Below are 20,176 nucleotides of genomic sequence, written 5' to 3'. Positions count from 1 at the left end.
AAATTAAATAAGGATGAAGTTAATCTTCTGCAAATACTGAATTGTTTCATCACCAATTTCACCTGCAGTGTAGACGTCTACATTTGAGCTAGACATCAAAGCTTCCTCTGTAATCAGCTCAGATTCAGGCATGTTTCACAGAGAGCAGAAACATAAAATAGATCAAATGAATCACACTTTCAAGAGCGTCCATTTCAGTGCCTACATGTTAGGATACAGAATAGTTACTGATGGGAAGGTATCAAAGTTCAGAGTTAGGGGAAATTAATATCAATCACGTCTTTCACATTTCTCAACTACAGTGCTTGTTAGGAGATAAGCCTGTGACTGTGCTGACCTCACTGTTATTAATATAAGGTTATATTAACCATCCTTGTATGATCTGACCCGTGTACTACTCTAAGAGCTTCTTAACATCTGTTGTTAAATTACAAGTGTAATTTCTCTGTAACAACCTCATATGCTGTATCATATATATTATAATGCACAGAAGCACTGGCCAACTATGTATAATTGGCCACATCTTTACTGAGATTCATTTCATTATTAGAGGGCTCTACTGGGTTTCTTCCCCATCTCAAATCAGTTTATTACTAACAAAGTAAGAAAGCCTTTAAATCTCCAGAACTACTGCTTTCATTTTGGCTAACTGCTACAAGTCCCAGCAATACATTGCAAATTGTCCCTCTCTGTATTCTTCATCGCAAACAGCCAGCAATGCTTCAGGTTTAAAATTGATCTTTCTAGAGAGCACGAAGCTTAAAGAACAAGCCCTTACACAGCCGAGCTTCTGTTCTCTCCTTCTCTGCATCTGTTTGCAGTTGGCCAAAGTTGCGATTTCGCATCTCTCTCATCATTCTTTGAGCTTCAGCCAGTTCTTTGGCAGCGTCACCCGAGGGTAAATTGTTACCTTCTGAGTTCGTACCAGCTATTTGTTCCAAGAGCACTGAATTTAAAAAAAAAAAAAAAAAAGCAATGTCAAATTCAAACAGAGAATGCACCATGCAGAACATTCAAATGACGGGCTGATCTCTTTTCCAAAAAGACATGCCTATTCCTGAATCGTTTAATGAAGTAGATCAGGAAGGATTTTGCACTAACTGCACTAAGCTAAAAAGTATCCGTGTTACCAAGACAACAGCAGCCATGAAGTTTTTCCTGAATGACCAAATTCAGCAATTATGTTAAGCTTCTAATTTAAGAAAGCCTATAATAGCAACAGAGATGGAAATAAAGCTGAAGTTAGGATAGTCAATTAAGTGCCTTAGATTTCCCACTGGTAAAGTTTCTCTGTACCTATTCACTCAAAAGGGAAGGCAGGAAGGCAGGCTCCTAAGTTAGCATAATGTATTAGATTCTTAGTAAGAAGAGTGAATTCTGCAGCTAGGTCTAACTTCTCATTTCTTAAAAAACAAACAAACAAAAAAACCCAAACTACTGCCATGCTTAATTAAGAATATTGTTTTAATGAACTAATGAAACAAAACCTATTATTACTATTTTTACCTTGTATATTATTGACAACTATTTGTATTCTTGAAACCAAATCCTTTCCTTTTTGATGAGTTTGTCCAAAATTATTTAAGAGTATCTCAGCTGCTTTATAGTTCATCTCAGCCTAGCAAAGGAAAAAAAATAATTCAAAAATATGTGGAGATATTTAGCTAATAATATATAGTTAAGAGGTGCACATGTTTAAATTAATATGTCAGTCACCCACCTTTTCCTGGAGAGCATTTACATCATGATTTAGCTTACTGAATTCTTTCTCCAGTTCATCTGCCTTTGAGCCCTGGTTATGTAAAACAGAACGGTAATTGTTCAGTAAGACCTGAAAAGAAATCAAAAAACAAAATCCAGTGAATCACCAAGACACAGGAGATAATGAGTGATTATCAAACCTGATCAACTGTTACCCAAAAACCGGGCTTTTCCTTCTGTGAGGTCAGCAACTGCTGTTCTAACTGAAGAAAATTCCTTAAGGATGAATTTTGGTATTGGAAATTTGAATTTGGGGTTGTTTTATTTTTTTGGTCACACAGAGGCACAAAGTGCCAGAAGAAAAGACCTACAGGAAAACCTCAGAGATACAGCTGCCAAGGCCAGCAGGCCTTGTGATGCTGGGTCCCTTAGAGAGCTCTGTGCTGAACTAATAACCCTCTTCCCATAGGTGAAACCCAGTGCTGTCGGAGTTCAGAATTTGAAATCCAAAGTTAATGTGTGTTTCCCTACAAGCCCATAAAAAGATGGCATGAATTCCTACGTTCAACTCTTATCTGCTTCATCTGAATCAACTTTTCAGTTTACTTCACAGTACCTTTAAGTCTTTGATGCGTATTTCCAACTGTCTCATCTGCTCTAGTGTGTTGGCATCAGCACGAACATTTTGCAGCTGGGACTTAATCAGCTGAAGTTCATCACCTATTGTGCTCAGATCCTTCAGCAATGTAATTACACAGCTATCGCATGCTAAAGGGAGCATAAGCAGAGGAAAACAATACATTCTAAAGTTATTTGTGCAGAGAACTTTTCACTGAACACATTAACAACTGAGATGCAATAGAAATTTGATGCCTGTCACCCTCTCTAAATAACGCAGGAAACAACAAAGCCCACAGTATTAAGGAGAGTACCAAATCCAGAAATGAAGAGAAAGAAGGCACCATCTACATCTGGCTAGCTGAATTCTGTCATCATTTTTGGCCAATCGTTTGGTTGAATCTTTGCTTTTAAAACATTCATTACAGAACACCACCATTTCTTTTTCAACTTTGTCACTCTTAAAAGAGTCACTGGCATGCAGTCAAAAACAGCAGACATCTTTGTGCAATTTTGTGTTGTTACTTACAGTCACAGTCTTCATTGGGATCCACATCTTTTGGTTCATTATTGAAACATTCTGGAATCCAAAGACAATCACCAGTTACCAAAACTTTCCACTACTGACTGCATTTTTAACCCTCATTTTTTTCATCTGGCAGATACTAAAAACACTGTGCTCTCCTTTCATAAATCCATGTCCATTATGCAAGATCTAGAATGTCTATAAGGCTTGAGCATGCTGAAAAAATCAGCTCTTACCTATGCTTTGATGAGATCAACATCTTTTTTATCCTTCAAAAGGAAACTGACTGTAACCCCGTAGATATGCAACTTCTATAAAAGCAGAATCTCTCACATCATGTGCACTGAGTGTATTCCTAGAATTTGCCTAGAGTAATAATACTGTGACAGGAGCCAAGACTATACTGCCTATTAGTTAAAGCATTTTACACAAGACATAGGTGCAAAACAGTTATCTACTTTAACATCCACATCCACATCAGGAAGTATTACTTTTCAGAAAGGGTGGTCAGGCAGTGGAATGGACTGCCCAGGGAGGTGGTGGAGTCACCAAGCCTGGGGGTGTTCAAGGAAAGGCTGGATGTTGTGTTGAGGGACATGGTTTAGTGGGAGCTACTGGGAATAGGTGAACGGTTGGACTGGATGATCTTGAAGGTCTTTTCCAACCTTGGTGATTCTATGATTCTATGATTCTAAGTTATCCAAACCACAAATCTTAATTCCCACAAGGATGTCTTACCCTTTAGATGCTGAGAACATTTATAGCCTTCTTTCATATGTGTTCCAGCTTGCTTGTTTAAGGGATTAATCAGCCTTCAATGAAATCCAGACTATGTATGGAAGGAGGCACTATACATTGTACTTAAGCATGGTGCTTGGGCCATAGGTATAAGTAGTATGCAACAGAATTGCCCTCATTGCCCTTCCCAACAGGCTAGCACAAGCAATTATATGTTCAGTGTACTGTTTTGCTTGCTTGTTTTACAAATCCCATTATAAGAAGCTTGATACTTTCCAGGTGTATGTACAATCATAAGCCAGGATTCTAACTTCTAGGAGGCAGGGTTGGAAAGGGCTTGTAAAAGTGCCTTCATATAGGATGGGAATCTCTCTGTCTTGATGTGCAAGTTCCCTTTACAGATCTGGTCCTACTGGCTACTGCAAAACTGCTTGTACTGCCAACTCCTGTTGAAAACAAGAAGGGCTGCGTGCATCTTTTACTCTGAATTTAAAGGATGCACTTGGCATAGGCTGCTGCTGCCAAGAGTCAACAACAGCTTTTAACTGTGAGAGGATACAGTGATAAAATGGAATGTGAAATTTAACAGCAGCATGGAACAGCCTGGAACAAAATGCCTCGCTGTGCCATTTCCTTTGGCACTTTCACATTAAGTCATCAGAAAGTTAAACAGTATGAGTACTGAGTGCTGCTGCCAGAAGAAAACAAGTCACAAAGAATGTATTTTTAAGAGAAGGAAGGAGATTATTCTAAATGCAAATACATATGTGGTTCTGCTGCTGTATAATTCAGGCTTACACAAGATACATTTCAGCTGTCACCATGAAGTACCAATTAAATAAAACTATTATTACAGCTCGTGAACAAACAACATCAGCCAAGAAATGATAAAATAGATCTGGCCAAGTGCCGAACATCATGCACATGGAAGCCTGCTAGAACTTGCTGTGCTGATGATCACAGAGGGTTTTATTGCTAACGTGGAGAAAGAGATGGCTGTCTCCATCTGATCAAACTGAAAAGAAACTTGCTTGTTGAATTTTGCCCTACGGATCAGCTTGTCCTTGCAAACTCTTGCTTCAAGAAGAATGGAATGAGAAAACATCAAACGCCGCTTGGATCTGTTCCACATGAAGTATAAAAATAATGAAGATTTATTACTTCAATGAAATACAAAATGAGAACTACCTATTGAAAAAATTGCACCAGGTGCCAACAGCAGTTCACGTTACTGTTTTCCTAATTTCTGTGACCAGAGAAAATGAAGGTGATCCTTGAAGTCACTGTAATGCAATATGAACGGTAGCGCAGAGAAATGAATAATGTGCAAACATGAAGAGTTATTAGTTTGGCATGTCACTAAACACACCAGAAAGAAAAGATGCATCTGTGGAAAGAAAAGCATAACTTTGAAGAGAAAAAAAACTTGAGGGAATCAAGGCTCTTTTCAAGTGCAGTGACTTGTGTGTTTCTAAATATAAACCAGTATCTTATCTAAGGAGACTGAGGTGAATTGAGGTAAAGCCAGTCTAAGGAATGCAGGATAGAGCCTTTTACTTCAGAACTGTAATCTATAAAGCAGGTATAATAATATAATTCTGGCATTATATTCTTTTAAGAGCTTATTATTAGTGGAGTGTACATATGACTGATACTGGAAATACCAAGGATGTCTCGGATTGCATATAGGTGTATAGCAGGATTTATAAAACAGCCCTTGTAAGATGTTTGTCTCTCATTGTTAACACAGTTAGCTTGGATACCTAAGATGGCAGTGTCTGATGCAGACTCTGAAGATATCACTAATCTGTCCCAGATACATTTAAAAAAGACATATTGAGTGTTTGTAAGATTTGTTCCATAAGCTCATAACAGACTGGCAAGATATGACTTGAGTATGTCAAAAGAGGAATCCTAATGAATCCAAATACGTGACTGTGAAGCTTAAGAGCAAAATACAATCAATATTACTTACGAAGGGAAATATATGATAAAATGGTTTACAAGGATAAACTCAATGACTCAGAACAATCCTTATGTCACAGAATCACAGAATTGTAGGGGTTGGAAGGGACCTCCAGAGATCATCGAGTCCAACCCCCCTGCCAAAGCAGGTTCCCTACAGCAGGTCACACAGGTAGGCATCCAGGCAGGTCTTGAACATCTCCAGAGAAGGAGACTCCACCACCTCCCTGGGCAGCCTGTTCCAGTGCTCCGTCACCTCACTGTAAAGAAGTTCTTGCGCACATTTGTGCAGAACTTCCTATGCTGCAGTTTCCGGCCGTATGTTGCTCTGCTTTTATGTTTTAGGAAATCTTCTGTTTTGTTAAAAACGATTTACATTTATTCTATGTTGAGATCTCTTTTTCCATTCAGCTTAATTACCTTCCCTCTTTGCTTCTCTGAGAGAAATCAACATTACCTTCCACATCCATAGACCCTTACATACCTCCAGTCAGGTGGTCACAGCTAGCCAGCTGTCCATTGTTGTTACAATTACATTTCTGACAGTAGCCTCCATATTTTTGTGGATTTCCAAAATATCCTGGAGCACAGCTAGATAAAGAGGGACAATTTTTTTTTTCCCCATTAAATATTTGAACCCACTTTTGTCAAATATACTTTCATTGGACAAAAATAAACAAGTCTTTCCCTTGAAGAAACTGTCAGGAACTTTGATTTCACACCTTGACTTACACAAAATGAAGGTATTTTTGCTTTTCAGTATCCACTGCCATATGTTAAAAATCTCTTTCCTAGTACTGCAGAAATTTTTCTAAAAATAAAAACTCCCACAATACTCATATGAGAATAATTCATCTCATGTGTAAAAATACAATGCACATAGATACGTACATAATGAGAGAATTTTACAATACCTAACTGGGATAACAACACCATTTTGATCTGTGATCCCACCAGAAATCAAATACCAACTAGAGTCATACTGCAAATATGCATTGAGTTTTCAAACATCAGTGGTACTGAATGTTACCACCCATCTCTTGGGTGATATCTCCTTTTGCCATCTGTCAGCAAAGCAGTCTGTGTGAGTGCTCCCTGAATATATTATGGGTTAAATGTATTGTCTGGTTTTGCTAGCTAGTATTCCTCAAAGTAACTCTGCTGTAAGATCTATAGGAGTAGTAACATGTAAATCAAGAGACCATGATAAGGAGCTGAGTTATGGCTAGATCTAGAAGAGAAAATTTGTAACCTACAGTTTAGATGTCAAATGTAACAGTCTTGAAGTACAAGATAACGTGCTACTGGTGGTATTGTCTTCAGGAGAGACATCAGGACTCACTGGCCTCAACTTTCCAAATCAGACAACTCTGTTATGCTGAAAATCCTCTTGGACTTGAAACTCACTAGAATTGTTTCCTCTTCCTGCTATAAACTGCTGTACATGCTGTATATATAAAATCCTGCTATAAAAGCTGGACCTCTTCTGCTTTGTCAAACTGTTGTAGCATTCCAGCAAAAGAGACGGCTTCAGTATTGTGTTTGTGCACTGCAGCTGGGAAGTGCACCAAAATGGGTTGGGGTGAAGGGTATGGTGTTAAGTGTTACATAGTTGCTACTGGTAACAAATTAAGAACACTGAAGCGCCATAAAGTATGCTGGAAGAAATGGGAAATCGTTTTCAATTGTAACAAGGACAAATTAAGTGGGATCTGTTATAATCAGACAGTCAGAAGACAAGGCAACACTCAGGGCACTTCAGCAAGAGGCTGACGCTTCCCTTTTTGGTAAGAACTGTGTATTCACCAAATAGTCTTTGGAGAATGGTTTTCTTAAGGGAGTGTTGGGTTTATACCTACAATTGCAACAGGACCACACTATAGCAGCTGTTTATACATATATATATTCTTTAAGTGTTTGCATATTACATACATTCATACAACAATATATAATGCAGACCTCCTTTTATTGGTCTTGAGAATCAAGTCACTTACCGTTCACAACGAACACCAGTATAGCCTTCTTTGCAGAGACACTGAATTTCTTCACCATTTGCTACACAGCCAGTTGCAAACCTGTGAGAAGAAACCAAAATATTTTTGTGAAAGCACAATCAGACTTTACAGTCCAGAGGCTAAAAATAAATGTTTTTGTGATTAAATGTTTTTCATTCCATCAGCTAATTAAATCATCAATACATCACAGAATCATAGAATCATTTGTGTTGGAAAGGGCTTTAATGGTCATCCAGTCCAGCTCCCCTGCAATGAACAGGGACACCTACAGCTAGAATGGAGCCTCATCCAGCCTGACCTTTAATGTCTTCACGGATGGGGCACCCACCAAGTCACAGGGCAACCCATTCCAGTATTTCCCTACTCTTACCATAAAAAAACCTTTTCCCTCATATTCAGTCTAAATGCCTCCTCTTCATGTTTGAAGACATTTCTCCAAATAAATTGATTTGACTATTTCTTTGAATTCTTTCCTATGTTTCCTTGAAATTCTATCCCTGGACCAAAAACCAATGATTTCCTGGCCCTCTGAGCTGGGTATTATAGCTCACTACCCAAAGCAATGCCTAAAGTAAACCTTAATAATGATGTTGTAAAATAAAACAACTCTACGCAGCTATTTTATCTTACCAGGCAAGAATCAATACCCTGTACTGAACAAAGTTTCTTCCTGTTCAGATAGCCTTTTTTGTCTTTTTTAATGGATTGAAAAATTAGAGGTTACTTTTATGTATCTAATAGCATTTTTCTTCTTTTTTTTTAAACTTAGGCAGAATGGAGTTGCACACCAATTTGGGGAGTATTTCTGATAACATGAAAATTTCTATCTGTTCTTCTGTTCTTTCTGGAAGACTTGATTCGATTCAAATTTTTCTTGAGGAAAACAACTACTTGGCCAGTGTTTGGTAAGGAGAAGGCAGGAGGTGAAGAGGGGATAAGGCACGTTTGCTACTTTCATTTTTTAACTTACTAACAGTTGCATAAAGCAACTGCAGTAATGCCAGGTGGAGTGCATTTTTTACATAATAAATATTCTTTATCACTTTAATGTGCATCTATAAAGTTATTGCAGGTTTCATGGCCTCTTCAGATATTTCAACACTCTTAAGCCAAAAGATGAGTGAAAATATGTTCTTTCAGCCTCAGGCAAGCACCTGCAGAAGAGGCCAATGATGTCAAAAACAGATGTACTGAAGAGTTCTCTCATGAACAAAAAAGCTGACTATTGTCTGCTAGCATAGATCTATTACTTATGGCTACCTGGTGTGTATTTTCTATCTTCTGTATCTTAATTTTCTGAATTCATCAAAAAGGCTTCTTTCATCACTGCCACATATCTCCTACCTAGACGGCGTTCAACATGAGATTAAAGATAACTTACACTTTGCATTCCATTAAAAAAAAGATTCTAGATACGCTTAGTAATGGAAAATGCTTCCACCTTGCCTTACTCACTACTGAGAAGTTACTCATGTTGTTGTAAATAGGCACACCACAAGTGCCTGGTGATCTTCCAGGTCACAGCAGCATGTCTTTGTTTTTCAGCAACTGAATCAGAATTGGAATATTCAGCTTATTAAAACTGGCAATGCCATGACATGGAACACTAAGTTACTTCTGGACCAACATCTCAAGTGGGTCTGATGCCCCATTGTGTTGGGTGATACATGAATATAAGGAAATATCCTTATCATATTAGCAGGATTTTGTTCTTCCCTCCCTCCCCCCACCCTTTACCCTCTGCTTGGCTTCTCACAATATTTTACAGTACCTGTTTGTATATGGGCAAGGACATATTCGACAGGAACCTTGAGTGGCATCTCCAAAATAACCATCTTTACAGAGCTCACATTTTTCCCCAGCGGTGTTATACTGGCAGTTCTTGAAAAGGAAACAAACAAGATGGTTAGCAGTACTTTCCTACTCAATATGGCTTTATTTTAAATAATTATAGCAAATTTACTTGGAGGATACATTCTTTTCCTTCTACATAAATAAGCATTTTTCACTAAACTACTTTCACTACCAGGATAGATTGATTCTAATCGTTCTCTAATTGTACATTTTACTCACTGTTATGAAAAAGCAACAGATAAACAAGCAGTACAAAAATAGAAGTTTAATCAGATGCATAGTTTGTTAGTTATCGTTCACTTGATACACACTCTTGGTATTCCAATGGTATCTATGGAAAATTCAGTTTAAACACAACTTTTGCATCTTAACACTAATTAGAAGACAGACAATTCAAAGACAGGCAATGAATTGAGCCCAAGAACATTCTTTAAAATCCCATGAAATTACTATCAAAACTAAATATCTTCTCACATTAAGATTAAAATTGAATTTCATGCACTTTCACCAATGTACACATAATTTGTAACCTGAAATAACTGGAATAAATAATAAAAAGAAAAGCCTGTAAGATAAATTAAAACTGATTGATTAACAATTGAAATATTTTTCCATGACAAAACTGTGGAAATTCATAATTTATTTTAAAACCGTGTTTATTCCTTTTGTTGTCCAAATGTCAAACACATTTCTGAGGAGAGGATAAGCAACTTGCTTTTGCTCTATCTAGAGAGGTCCTGATTTAAAATAGAAGTTGTTGAAATACATTTTGAGCAGCCAAAAAAATTCCATGTACCCAACATCCATGAGGCTCCCAAGTTCTACAGCTGTCTTCTTCAATGTGCAACAGACTAATCCAGTGTTCCACACATCTGAGTGTTTACTAATAAAGTGAAAAAGAATGTGGGAAACTGGCTGGAAGCAGTCACTGAGCAGACTGCACTCCCACTGCTAGGACACTGACTTCAAGCTATGGCTGAGGGCCCTATTACTGTGATTTGCAGCAGATGGACACTTTCCCCTGCGGACGAACAACATTTCTGTCCTTCCCACCTTCTCTTATACTGCATTTTTCTTCACACCCAGACTCTCAAACACACCAACAGTGCTTGCCCCAGACTGTGCACATAGTAGCCTATAATTTGTTTTGGGACAAGGATTGATTATGCGGCTCACTTGTGAAAGGCCCTGGGAAAGAACAGAAAAAGCTCCAGTTCATATATGGGGCATTTAACTAGGGGAAGTTGAAGAAATATGAAGATATTATCATTCAAGAATGATTATAGAAACTGAAACAATTCCATAAATATCTGAATAAAGATATTTCACGTATATAAGCCACTCTGAATGTATCACAGTGTTCCTCTGGTTACATGGCATATGCAGAGTGAAGAAGATAACCCAGTGCTCCCAAAGCACAGGGAAATGAAGACAGATCAGCAACTCCCACATGGGTCTTCCTTCAAGTTTCCTAGGGCCTGCATGGGACATGAGAGCAGAGACAGCTCTGGTGTCACAGCATCTCTCTGCTGTCCAGTACTGCAAACTCTGAAAGTCAGACTCTAAGCTGACTTCCAGACACTCTTGTGGGTGCGAGAATACAGTGTTCTAGGGCCTCAGCAGAAACACCTCCTCCTATCCTCCATCCTCTCGCCCATTCAACAGGGCAGCACTGCACTCCTCTCCTTCCACCACCATGCAGCAGCTTATTTGCCTTAGCTGAGGAGCACTTTACTGCTGCCATGAGGAGTTGGCTGGGGCTTAGCTCAAATAGCCTTCTATGGAGGCCATCATTGGAGACCAGCTGATGTGAGAAGGTACTGAGTCCAGTGCTCCGGGTGAGGGGCAGGAATGAGAAGGCCAAGCTTTACATTTCAGATATGAAACAGATACACCAGAAACTTGATGCCTCTGTACTGCCTTCTCAGCACTGCTGCAGGTCTCTGTTTGATGGCTCTTGTATAGAGAGAAGAACGTGGTCTTTATTGGATGGAGGCTCATAATGGAAATACAGGCCCTCCAGGCTTTCACTTTTCACCACGTTATACCAGGTGACTTTGCCTGCCTTAAATTTTGTCTCAAGTTTAAGTGTCTATTTAGTTCTATCTACCTGAAAATTGATCCAGCTGGGAGGAAGAAGGGATAAAGAGAAACCTAAAACACATTTCATTTCATGGCCAAATGTGAAATATGTGTTTTTCTGGCTTCATAATTTTCATTAGAACTAAAACTTCCTCATCTCTATAGTTCTGTTGCAGCACTTTCCTGTCATGGCCTGCCCAGCCTCACCACTGCAGCAGACTGTAAGTCATTTGCCAGAATGTGCTGAATTGGTTTACAGCTTCCATTGAAACACCAGGGTTGGTTGAGACAAAGTCGAGGGGAATTACATAATGCGTAGGAATGCACCGCAGGCAGAATGGATTCAGAATGAACAAGGAAGAAATAACAGAGAAAACAAACCACGAAAGACTTTGGCAAGGTTCTTGTTTTCACTTAGACAGTACGTAAAAAAATTAGTGAAAAAAGTTCAAGTAGGAATTTATTCAGAACAAACTGTTTAAAGGACTGTCATAGATACAAGCTAGAGAAGCACAGTCAGCCAGATGTCACATTCCCTAGGTTACTAGGGCTGATCAGCTCCTTTGAGTTTGCTTTACCTTTAGCATGGTATGCCAGGGAGCAGACTCTGCCCCAATATATCTCCTGCAACAGTTGGCATGTTCTAATTAATCTAACTTTTATCTCCTTTATCATTTACTTCGCTATTTTTTTAAGCTGTAAATTTGTATTAGTGGAGATTTAATGATACTAATTAAACAAGAGATTCTGCAAAGAATAGTGCATGAATACACTATTTGTCATCCTCAGCAAACCCTAGTGTATATTTATAAAATGAAAGATTGCGTATGCAAGGATAAGATTCCAAAATTACTGTAAGTAACTGAAAACATTTACATATGTGCTAATTTGGTGACATTTGGAAAGGGAAAGAAAAAAAAAAAAAAAAAAAAAAAAAACAAAAGAAAGAGTACAAATGGTTCTAACCACCCACAGTTATGTTAAAGATGCATAACAAATGTTTATACAATTTAGGCTCCTTAGCACTATAAGATTCAAAGAATGAGGCACAGGAAGGGGTATTTTTAGTTGCTAGGAATTCAGCAATGCTGAACATTCTGTGCTGCAGTGAGGTACATGCTTTTTCTCTGATTTTATTCAAATTCAATTTTTTGAATGTTAATATTTACTTACAATACATTTCCCAGTACCATCGTGGCACCTATTTGAATTTCCGTTGCAGTTGCAGGGGACACAACGTCCAGTAAATAATCCTTTATTCTCACGATAAAATCCAAGGCCACATTCCTAGACAGTAAGCAGAGAGAAAAAAACAACAACAAAAAAAATACAGTGAGCATTGGTGGAAAGAAACTTCTACAGGTTATGGGATGGGTATTTTGAAATTGCCATTTTCAAGGAGGAGTAGAGATATATATTTCTTGACAAATTTTTCTGAGTCCATATTATTGCTTAAATAGTTTTTTAACTCGGCAAATAGCAGTGAAGAACAGAGGTAATGAGGTTTCAGCCTAAATATCTGTGCCTTGTGTTCTACACTTTGTGGTAGCAGCGATTTAATTTTGACTCTGACCTCTGAGCAGGACACGTTTCCTGTGGCTATGTACAAAGGTATAGAACATGAGTTTTGAACCACAGAAAAAGAATTGAACATTGTTTCCTACCACAATGTTCGCAAAGATGAACACATGGAAGTCTCACACGTTAGCCATTAGTGGTTATGTGAAATCCTGATGCTAATTTAACTGCTGTGTATCCCTTGGAAATACTTCTATGATATATCTTTTACATTAATTCATCATAACTTCCAAAATAAGTCCACCTGGAGTTAGACAAAGCCATGCTTAGACAAAGAGCTTGGTGATCTTACAAAACATACAGCGGTCTAATTTTTAAGTACAGGCTTGTCCCAGAGCCGCAGGAAGCATGAAAAGAATGTTCAGCTATTGAAAGCACATGAGCAGAAACATAGCACGTCAGATCAAAGTTGGGTTTAAACAGGGGGTAGAACTGAAGGAATGAACATTATGAATGAATCAAGAGGTATTTGGTTTGCTAACTTGCATCAGATAAGTAATGACTAGCATTTAAAAAAACAGAGTCTTGCTTGGCGTGGGTAGAAAAGTACAAGGGCAGGGTAAATAGAAGGAATTCTTCCAGACCGTACACAGACCAATTCAAAAATTCCTGCCCATATCCTCCGCTAAAATATCTTCCTAGCACACCCACAACACTGAAAATGAGCTTTTATTTCCTAAATTTTTTCACTAGTATCTAAGCTGTCATGGTGCAAGGAAAGTGAGAGGTTATCTGGAAGCAAGCAGAAAGCTGTGCTCCCCATGAAGAAAACACCTCCCAGATTCTTGCCGCAGGTGATGCAGTTCTGCACTGTACCTACGTTTCACCTGTAACTCCCAGAACAACATTCTGAAAACAAGTCACCGTGAAACTCCAAAGCCATAAATCTTTTTTCATGCAGTTGTACCACCAAGACCGATGGGAATGATCTGAAGAGCAAAGAGTTTGAGGGACAGCGCCTCAAATCACGTGCCACAGTTGGTTGAGACAAAAGTATTCAAGCAGGGACAGAAATAACCAGTGAACTTATTAACCATGCAACTAGAGAGGAGAAAACAAAATAAAACAAAAACAACAACAAAAAATCACCTCTTCCAAAGCAGATCCCAAAAGGAATACCGAGTTATCACTGTTTAAACAACAATTACTAGTGGCATTTTTGCTTTCCTCACATATGGGATAAATGAGGAAAAAAATGTGTGCAGAATACTAACAATACCAACAGCTCTTTTTATATTGGCTTCAGTGTGAGGAAGGACTTTATTTAGAATGAGCATCCCCAACTTGGAATTTTTCAGATATATTTTTAAAACAGGGAGTCAGTGTACACCGTTTTGCAGAAATCAGGGGCTGAAAAACATTAAACAGCATGACTATGTAAAATATAGGTTCTAATGCATATAGATTTTCTTTACTGAAAGTCTTATTTCAGAAAGCAAGAAGAATCACTTGTTCTAGAAGTGTATAAAAATGCATTTGGGGAAAAAAAAAACAAACTACACAGCTTTTTTTTTTTTTTTCCTATTTACATTCTCTTTAAACTTTAAACCAACACGTTTGGAGTGCGTGGGCAAGTTGTTTGAGAAGCAACATTATTCATACTGAAAAATTTATTCCACGTGAAGAGAAAACTCTAAGCACTTTCAAGTACATAGGAGTTCAGGCTGATCTTTTTCTAGTAAACAACAATTTAAAAGAAACTACACGCACATACTTTTGTTAGCAAAGTACTGTGAGATGTAAGATTTGCCTTATTACTTTTACCTGTATAAAAATGGATCATTTAAAAATCGGAGAGAATGAAGGAAGAAAACAAGGAAGAAAAAATTGAATAAATTACCTGTCTGAGGTAAAAATCCCTTTGAACTTGTTGCTGTTGACTTCTATCCTGAAGATGAGGAAACAATAATCTCTGCTGCATAGCTTGTGTTAAACAACATCCCATGGCTACTAATGCAACAACTTGCCAGCCTGTGTTTTTCAGCCCCTCTGCTTGGGCCATCATTTTACTTCAGCTCAACTGTTAACATGCAGTTTTCTTTCAGTATTCACACGTTCCCTTATACTCTCCCTTATTCTCCAGCTTCTGACTCAGATTAATGAGGCTATATGCTGAGATGGGCCCCACCTTTAAACTTTATACGTGAGTCAAGTTGTACGGCACACATTGCAGTTCCTGAAGTTAACAAGTAACTCTGCAGTTCCTGCAGCTCAATATATACCTAACTCAGGGTGTGGCAGGCATCACCTTCTCTCCACCTAATGCAGTCAGACAGAGCTAGATGATTAGCACAGTAAATCACTGCCTGAGTAACGCTGCATAAACATACAGCTCTTACGAATTACCCAGGTGAGTGTCTTGATCACTTCCTTTGGCTATGTATTTTCATCAGTATGTGTAAAAAAAAATCCACCTTAGTTTAATGCAGGCAATATGTTGAAAGCAATGGGATGGCAGTAGGGACTTCAATCAATTCTCATTTTGCACATAGCAGAGAACACCAGATGTGTGAAAAATAAGTTTCTAGCAATATTTCCAAAATGACATTTGACAGATGATGAATAGCTACCCTGAGCAGTGGATGCACATAGGAGACAAAAGCCAACTGTAAATGTTTTGTTCAGCCTCTCTGCAGCTACTCCAGTGTAGCTATTCTTTCATTCTCATTTCAAAAATGTTTGTAAGGTTAGCACAGCAATTGCTGCTTTATGGCAACCATCAACCATCTTCTGAGAGAATAATTCCTCATATTGGTGCATTTTGTACACTGCTTATCTCTCCAGTACTTTATTCTGCTTTGAAGTGACAACCAAAACAATTACATCTACAGGAACTGCATTAGGGACTGAATACACAGCTGAGGCTATGATTCCACCGTTCTTCAGGTAGCAGTATTATTTTGCATTGTTTACATCCTCTTTCAGAAAAATATCTCCAAACAGTTTAGCAAATATGTTAACTTCAATTTTCAAACATTTTCCAATAAAAATAGGAAAAGCATCAGTCATCATCAGAATAGGACAGTATCCAGGTTGTTTCCCTTGGACAACATTTATAGTGCCTTACACATAGAAAATGACGTTTACAATTCCATAAAGGCGGTGAAGAGTTGAATACCCTTACAGGTCTTTACTTAGACAGTGAAAGTATTTGAGCCATCAAAAATGCATGCACTTAAAAGATCTTCAAGTACTTTAATAACTAGCCTGTTCCTCTAACTAAACTAGTATGTATAGCTGTAGGCAAGACAGCAGGTAATGGTGTGGTATGAAGGCAAACATTTCCTACCTGACATGAGTCACCGGCGTACTCTGGAGGGCAGGAGCATGTTTCTACATTGTATGCAATGCTGCCGCTTCCTATGCTGGTCGTTTCCTCCAGCCCAACCTCACCAAGGGTTAACCGCTGAGTCTCAGTGAAGTAAAGGCCTCTGATGTGTAAGGCATCCAGTCTAGACAGGATTATCATCAGTTCTTCTCTGGATACAACGTTATTGCTGCTGGCATGTCTGAAGTTTCCCTGCACATGAAGGATACAATATGAGCACAGCCTTACAGCCTCTTGAAAAGAGAACCTACAAAGAAGACAGGATTGTCAGGAGAAAAAAAAAAAAAAAAAAAGAAAAAGGAGAAAAAAAAGTGAACAAAGTTCTAAAGTCCCAGTGGTGTGAGGGAAGCAAACATCAGTAAAATAAGAACAATGAATGTAAACACAGGATAGGCAGGGAAAGGAATAATGAGTACAAAAAGAGATGTGCTTTGCAAGGTACGTATGGCTTTGAGGTATCAAAAAGTGAAGCAGCATACAGGTTCTTCTTCAGTCATCCAAATTCATAGATACATTATCTTTTCACCTACATGAGACGGATATAACTCAGTTTGATTTTCTATGCACAGATTTAAGGAAGGAATAATCCTTGCCAGGTTCACCTCCCCAGACGTTGGAGGCCTAATCTAAACTAAGCACCTAGACTCCTCTGAGATTCAGAGGAAGAAAACAGGAAACAATTAATTCCATCAGTTTTAAACTAAAAAGGGAGATTTGGATTAGAAGTTGGGAAAATCTTTTCACTGAGAGGGTGCTGAGGTGCTGGAACAGGTTACCCAGAGATGCTGTAGATGCTTCATCCCAGATGTTCAAGGCCAGGTTGGTTAAGGCCCTGGGCAGCCTGATCTTGTGCCTGATTTAGTGGTTGGCAGTCCTACCCATGGCAGGGGGCTGGAACTAGATGATCTTTAAGGTGTCTTCCAAACCAAAGTCACTCTTTGATTCTATGGTCCCTATTAAGTACACATCCGGGGCTGCACTGAGTCATCTTCCAGTGGTGACTAATTCAGTATTACACCACTGGCTCTGGAGGGAGTGCCAAGGACTAAGTTGGACAAAATGCCTAACTCAGAAGTGCTAAAACTAGATAGCATGAAACAGAACCTAGGTTCAATGTGAGAGTAAAGAGAGAAAAAAAGTCTATATTTATGACCTGCAGTATTGAAATTTATGTTAATATTAGTAGGTATTTGGTATTTAATTATATAGTACCTGTAAATGTACTACAGGGAAGAAAATGGAAGTCCATTCCATTTCCATTTCTTACCTCAACTAACTGCACACGGCCATAATACTGACGGTCAGGCAGAGGGTTGCTAGGATCCACGTAAACAATCTTCATTTGCTGGCCCTGCATGAGAATAAGGATATAACATATATATAACAAGGTATAATATTTGCCACAGTTGTCAAGTAAAAAAAATCACGGTATGGGTATTGCTTGAAAGACAAAAAAAAATATTTTAAAACTTACTGTTAGTTTTATTTCAGGTCTCTTATCCAGAAGAACCATGCCTTCGCTAGGTAAGCCAAAAGATTTCACTTGGTAACTTAGGAAGCCACCATATGAAGAAAGCTGGATCAAAATACACATAATATGAATTACTCTACTTGTTATTGCTTGATATTAGTATAATTTGTATTCAAATTTACTGCACCTCAAGAATTGTAAACAATATATTATTTTTCTGTTCTTTAGGCCAAATGTGAAAATACATGTTGTTATTTCTTTATCTTGGTTCATGCTATCTGCTTTGTGGAAAAAAATCACATAATTGTATAAATGCTGCTCCTCCCCAGACTACAGAACAAATTTGGCTCATCAAAAGCAGATATCAGACTGATTATTGAATTGGTCATTTATACCAAATGAACATACATGGGTAAGTCAAACTGACCATGTCTGAATGTGAGTTTCATTGGCTAACTCATTTTCCTAACTTGCTGATATGAATCCAAACAGGAAATCTTTGTTCCACTTTGTAGATGATACAATTTCTACTGGCATCAGCTCTATTGTAAAATGATAACAGACCATTGTTGCAGGCTAAGCTGAATCCACCTGTCTTTTAGCTCAGCTATAGAAGACCTCAAAAGGCCTCAAACCAAACCAGATTAACATTCCACCACATAAAACACTTAGGCAAGCATGTTTGAATCATCTGTCAAACGGCTTCTCTGGGTTGTATGAGAATTTCTGTTTAAAATATACTATATAGAGACAAAGAGATGCTCTAGGCAGAGCTTGAACACTTATTCTTCCAAGAAGAGCTTGCTATAAAGTTTTATGGGTGCTAGGTGAAACACAGACCTTGGAGGAGCTAGTAGGGGGCTTCTTATGTCTTGATCTCTCCAACACCCATATAGGAGCCTTTGCAGTCTTTGTGATGGAAAATATTATATTCAAAAATCTCCTGTTTCCATTACCAACATCTTCTCATGCAGCAATTGCTAACACTTTAAATTTTCTTTTCTCACGATTATGAGAAAAGATGACATCATCAAATCCTCCACATAAATATGAGAGAATTTTATGCCTTAAGTGTATACAGGAAATTTATGAACTTCCCTTTGGAAGTCTGCTCTCCATACAGAATTAAGAATAAAGATTTTCCAGCCACTTTGAAAGGGAACAATCAAAATCAGAAGCAGCACTTATCAGAATTGAAAGTATTTTGCTAACTCTTGATTTTGGCTAATAAATTCTACACCGTAAGCTGTAAGTGAAATATGTGAAATTTGACTCTCGGTTCTAGAGAAGTGAGAAGTTCATTTTTGAAGAAAAATGAACAGATACATGCCACAGATACAGTACTTTGTTTTCAACCCTTTCCTGCTTGCTTTTATAACTTGTATTTGTTTTGACATGCGAAAAATTGCTTTGTCAGGTTATAGCGTTCTGCAGGTAGACACCAGCATTTGCTCTATTTGTTTGTATATATATTGATGAATTACAGACAGTTATTGATGAAAAACAGACATGGCATGCCTGGTTTGATATTGCAACATAGAATACAAAAATCATAGCACTGTTCTTTGCAGCTGTGTTTAAAAGCAATAGTAGATCAATTTACATTTTGTAATGGGAATAAGTTTGTTTGGATTAGCATTATAGTAGATGAAGTATACTTCTTCGTGAAATTACTTCAGAAAATTGTTTTTAGGCATTGCAGCAAGAAGCCTTATAATATAAACAGAAAGCTTACACATGTTGTTCAACTGAAAGGTATTTATACCTAAGCTCAGGAGAACAGGATGAAAAAACAGTGGTCTAGTCCTTAAAATGGGGACTAAAGAGGAACTTGAAAAATTGTTTCCTATTTAATATTATCATGCCTTTCTCATTGTTTTCTCATATGTGATATCAGAACTGCATCTGAAAAACCTGTACGTCCTACAACTGGTTAGCAATTGTAGACTCTTTCAGTTGCACACTTGTACAAAGAAGGAAGCCAGGACTTTGGGCCTTTGAGACACCAGCAGCAAAATCCTCCTGGTTCCAGTCTGAAATGTCTTATCAACATTGAGCAAGCATCTGCCTCTATCTATGAGCAGAATGAGAAGCAAGCAGTAGAAAGAATACAGACATGAAAAAGAAAGTGCTGTGTTTCCCTTCATTGAAACATCATCTGACAGAGACAACAAACGTACAGTCTATGAGCAAGAAATGTAGTACTGGTGTAATGCAGCAACCAAGTAACACAACTTTCAGCCTTTCCACCAACATATTAAAAGACAAGGGTTTTTCTTCTTTTTTCTTGTTTTTTTTTT

General features: G+C 38.1%; 1 protein-coding gene across 1 annotated transcript in view; it reads right to left on the bottom strand.

Annotated features, from left to right (window-relative positions):
* Positions 1-20,176, bottom strand: part of LAMA3 (laminin subunit alpha 3) — a 112,747-nt gene that overhangs the window by 23,550 nt on the left and 69,021 nt on the right. The window contains exons 39-50 of the mRNA XM_042869575.1: positions 17,880-17,981; positions 17,673-17,756; positions 16,367-16,597; positions 12,673-12,786; positions 9,335-9,444; positions 7,543-7,623; positions 6,033-6,139; positions 2,849-2,899; positions 2,318-2,469; positions 1,721-1,831; positions 1,507-1,618; positions 779-946 (exon numbers count right to left, since the gene is read on the bottom strand). Coding sequence (XP_042725509.1) covers positions 779-946; positions 1,507-1,618; positions 1,721-1,831; positions 2,318-2,469; positions 2,849-2,899; positions 6,033-6,139; positions 7,543-7,623; positions 9,335-9,444; positions 12,673-12,786; positions 16,367-16,597; positions 17,673-17,756; positions 17,880-17,981 — 1,423 coding nt within the window. The remainder of the gene's footprint in view (positions 1-778; positions 947-1,506; positions 1,619-1,720; positions 1,832-2,317; positions 2,470-2,848; positions 2,900-6,032; positions 6,140-7,542; positions 7,624-9,334; positions 9,445-12,672; positions 12,787-16,366; positions 16,598-17,672; positions 17,757-17,879; positions 17,982-20,176) is intronic.

Source organism: Lagopus leucura, unplaced genomic scaffold (assembly GCF_019238085.1).
Source record: "Lagopus leucura isolate 7727_CA_CO unplaced genomic scaffold, USGS_WTPT01 Super-Scaffold_100002, whole genome shotgun sequence".
NCBI lineage: Eukaryota > Metazoa > Chordata > Aves > Galliformes > Phasianidae > Lagopus > Lagopus leucura.
Note: the sequence above shows the minus strand (reverse complement) of the source record. Positions and strands in the feature narration are given on the sequence as shown.